Here is a 3,245-nt window from a genome sequence, read left to right on the forward strand (position 1 = left end):
AGTTATTTAGAACTTTTTAACCGTTAGATTGGTTTTTGTGTTTTTAACCATATATTTAACATTTAAAAAGGCTGAACTGATACTCTTCAGTACAATAGAAAATACCGTTTATATACACATCAACCATAATACCATATACAGTTATACACTGTGCAGAAGTAATGAAATTTACATTTTCTTTTTCATTTTTTGACTGCATGCAAACCCAGGAAAGCTGAACAAAGAAGCCGCAGCACATGGCAAACAAAGTTTAAAGAAAGAATTATATTTAGCTTCTCAAAAGAAAGAAATTCTGATGCAAGGACAAGTTGAAAAGGAGCCAAAAATCATGACAGCAGTACTTTCTATCAATGGCAGAATTCCAGAGAGCAAAACATTAGTTTTAATGAAGTTTTGTACCTTTTTTTTCCTTTTTTCCCACACAATAAGGGCATGTTTGATAACCCCTTTCAGTACTTGCAAGCATATATATATTACTGAGTTTCTAACATTTTATTCCAATAATTTATACATTCATCACGGTAATTCACAGTTCCACACCCAAATATATAAAACAATCTCACTCCATATCACTAGTTCATAAGAAACACGTGCATCATCACTCTCTCTCTCACACACACTCACTCTAGGGTTTTCACAAGAGATCATACGGCTTCTAATAACAGGAGGCGATCATCTAGTTATTCAGGGATTCCCACCTCTGCCACCAGCATTCCCTCCTTTATGTGGTTCGTGACCTGGATTTGGCCCTGGCTCATGGTAATCCAACATTGCATCAAGTGAAATGAGCAGCTTTCTCCCAGCTTTTATCTTCTGCGGATTAACCACCTTATAAACATGATTAAGAACAAGATCAAACTAAATCCCTAAATCATACGGTTTGTTTGTATGATCAAATATCGATTATATAGTTTTAATTACCTCAAGCTCAGGACCACTTGAGTAAGTGAGCTCCATTCCATCCTTGAAGCTGTCAGCTGTGCCTACAGATAAATTAAAACAAAAGGGTTTGATTTATTTTCTAACTCAGCTTCAGAAAACTTGAAGCTAATGAATGATATTTGCAAATCTTACCCGAAACCGAAAAGTTGAAGAGCAAGAGGAGTATGATGCAAATCTTGACTTGAGGAAGCATCTTAGGGTTTGTATTTTCTTTCCCTAGCTTATTTTCTTTCCCTAGTTCAGTGCTTGGAGAAGTGCAGAAGTCTTGCTTTTTATAATTGTAAGTGGGAGGAAATGGAACCAAAAGAGAGGTAGAGTCATAATGACTCTTACACAAAAGCTTCTTGAATAATAATTTTTTCGAGTTCAAATCTTCTGCACCTATTTTTGCATGTGACTTCTTTGTGGTCTATTTATTTGAGTGACACATAATTTAGAGAATGATAAGTTTTCAACTCAGAATGTATGAATAGAAATTCAACACTATATCCACTATGATATTGAACCATATGCACACATGTCATTTTACTAACTTCAACTACAACTGTTAACTTGTCAATACCAAAAATAAAAAATAAATTAAACATTAAAAAAATATAAATAAACCCTAGCAGCCACCAGCATTCCCATGCCGACGACAGCCACCATACCTCGCCGCCGTACTTCCTCTCATCTACATCGGCTAACAGGCCGTTTTCCTCTCTCAAAATTGCCGCACCATATTTAAGATTCAGATAGATATCGATCGAACCCATTACCGCCAAATCAAACAAAATCGTTGATGTTTACTCAAGTCAAGATTTGCATCATACTCCTCCTCTGCTTACCAGCGATGCAACCAAAGCAACCACATATTCTCAAACGGCTGCTTATTCGTCGCCTAAACGCACAGTCCACCACCACCCGCAGCCAGCCCAGCATCCTCTAGCGGCAAGTCCCACCCCCTTCTTCCTTGCAAATAAACCGCGTCATCTCACTTCCGTGGTATTCGCTCACGTGTACCTCTCCCTCTCTCTCTCTCTCTCTCTCTGTAACATCACGTCTCTCCCAGAACAAGACCCGAGAAAGTCTGTCTACAACATCACTAGTTCAAAAGCCAAACCAAAATCCCAGATATAAAATTATCTCAAAAGTTCCTAAAGTCTCAGTTTGGTTGATTAATTTCAAATTACTTGTGCTTAGACCATAAAAATCACGACCACCCAAATGGGCTCTTCATTCCTGCTTCTAGATCTCCTTTCTCAAATTTCAAATCTTAAGTCAAGCAAACCAAATCCCAAATTATTTATTATGGTTTGTGGTGGATCGGCGGCCCGAGAACTTAACGAACTCTCGATATGATATCTTCACGTGTCGACATCTCTTAGCCCTGGGAAAAAAAAAATAGGTAGGATATTGGTTGTTACAGGCGGCGGGGCATGGTGACTGTCGTCTGGGTTGGGGATGCTGGTGGCTGTCATCGGGGTTGGGATGCTGGTGGCTGCTAGGGTTTATTTATATTTTCTTGAATAGTAAGTTTAATTTTTATTTTTGATATTGTCAAGTTACCTTACCAGTGTTAGTTGGAGTTAGTAGAAGGACATTTGTCAATCAAGTAGATATGTAACAGAGAAGCTACAAACAAAAAAATGGGTAATTTCAACTCAAATTTTTTAGTGTATTCGAAATACATAATTATGTACTGTTGTTATGCAACTTACACTATAACACGTGAATTTGGTTTTTGATAAACATATTAACCATGTCATCCACCATTATTAATTATAACACGTGATGAGTACATCACGTGACTTGTGTTTCCAGCCCCTCATAAAAAATTTCTCTGATATAATTTTGAAAATTACTTACCAAACACAAAAGATATGAGTTTAGATATATACAATGCACCTTATCCCCCACCTCAAAGTCAACTCCACTCAAGTTCCTTAACATGAAATGCTTTGCTTCTTCTTTTATGTGACACACAATGCATTAGGATGGAATGTGTGGGACAAATACAACACATATGCTTGTGGGTTTTCTTCATCTTTTGGAATTTACTTCCCCTTTTGATATATCAAACTATTCATTAAGCTTCTAGCTTTAATTTGTGGGTCACTTTCAGGTGTTAGGTCTCGTTCCATACATATATCTAGTGTACCTTCTGGCAATTAGTTTATTTCATGAGCCCTGTTTGATATTAATTTGTCTTTTGGCTAAAAAAAGCCCACGTATAGAAATTATATATTATAATAAAGATGTGACGATTAACTCAAGTTCTGTGCAATTAGTTTATTTCATGAGCCCTATTTGATATTAATTTG

The 3,245-nt window shown here is 36.8% G+C and overlaps 1 protein-coding gene across 1 annotated transcript; it reads right to left on the reverse strand.

Moving 5' to 3' along the window:
- Positions 1-453: 453 nt before the first annotated feature.
- Positions 454-1,697, reverse strand: LOC103400672 (uncharacterized). The gene is made up of 4 exons (XM_070823241.1): positions 1,593-1,697; positions 1,075-1,351; positions 922-983; positions 454-828 (listed from the first exon to the last, which is right to left on the reverse strand). The coding sequence occupies exons 1-4, from the start codon at positions 1,695-1,697 to the stop codon at positions 685-687; spliced, it is 588 nt and encodes a 195-aa protein (XP_070679342.1). The 3' UTR covers positions 454-684.
- Between the last annotated feature and the right edge of the window lie 1,548 nt (positions 1,698-3,245).

Source organism: Malus domestica, chromosome 06, assembly GCF_042453785.1.
Source record: "Malus domestica chromosome 06, GDT2T_hap1".
In the NCBI taxonomy this organism is placed as follows: domain Eukaryota; kingdom Viridiplantae; phylum Streptophyta; class Magnoliopsida; order Rosales; family Rosaceae; genus Malus; species Malus domestica.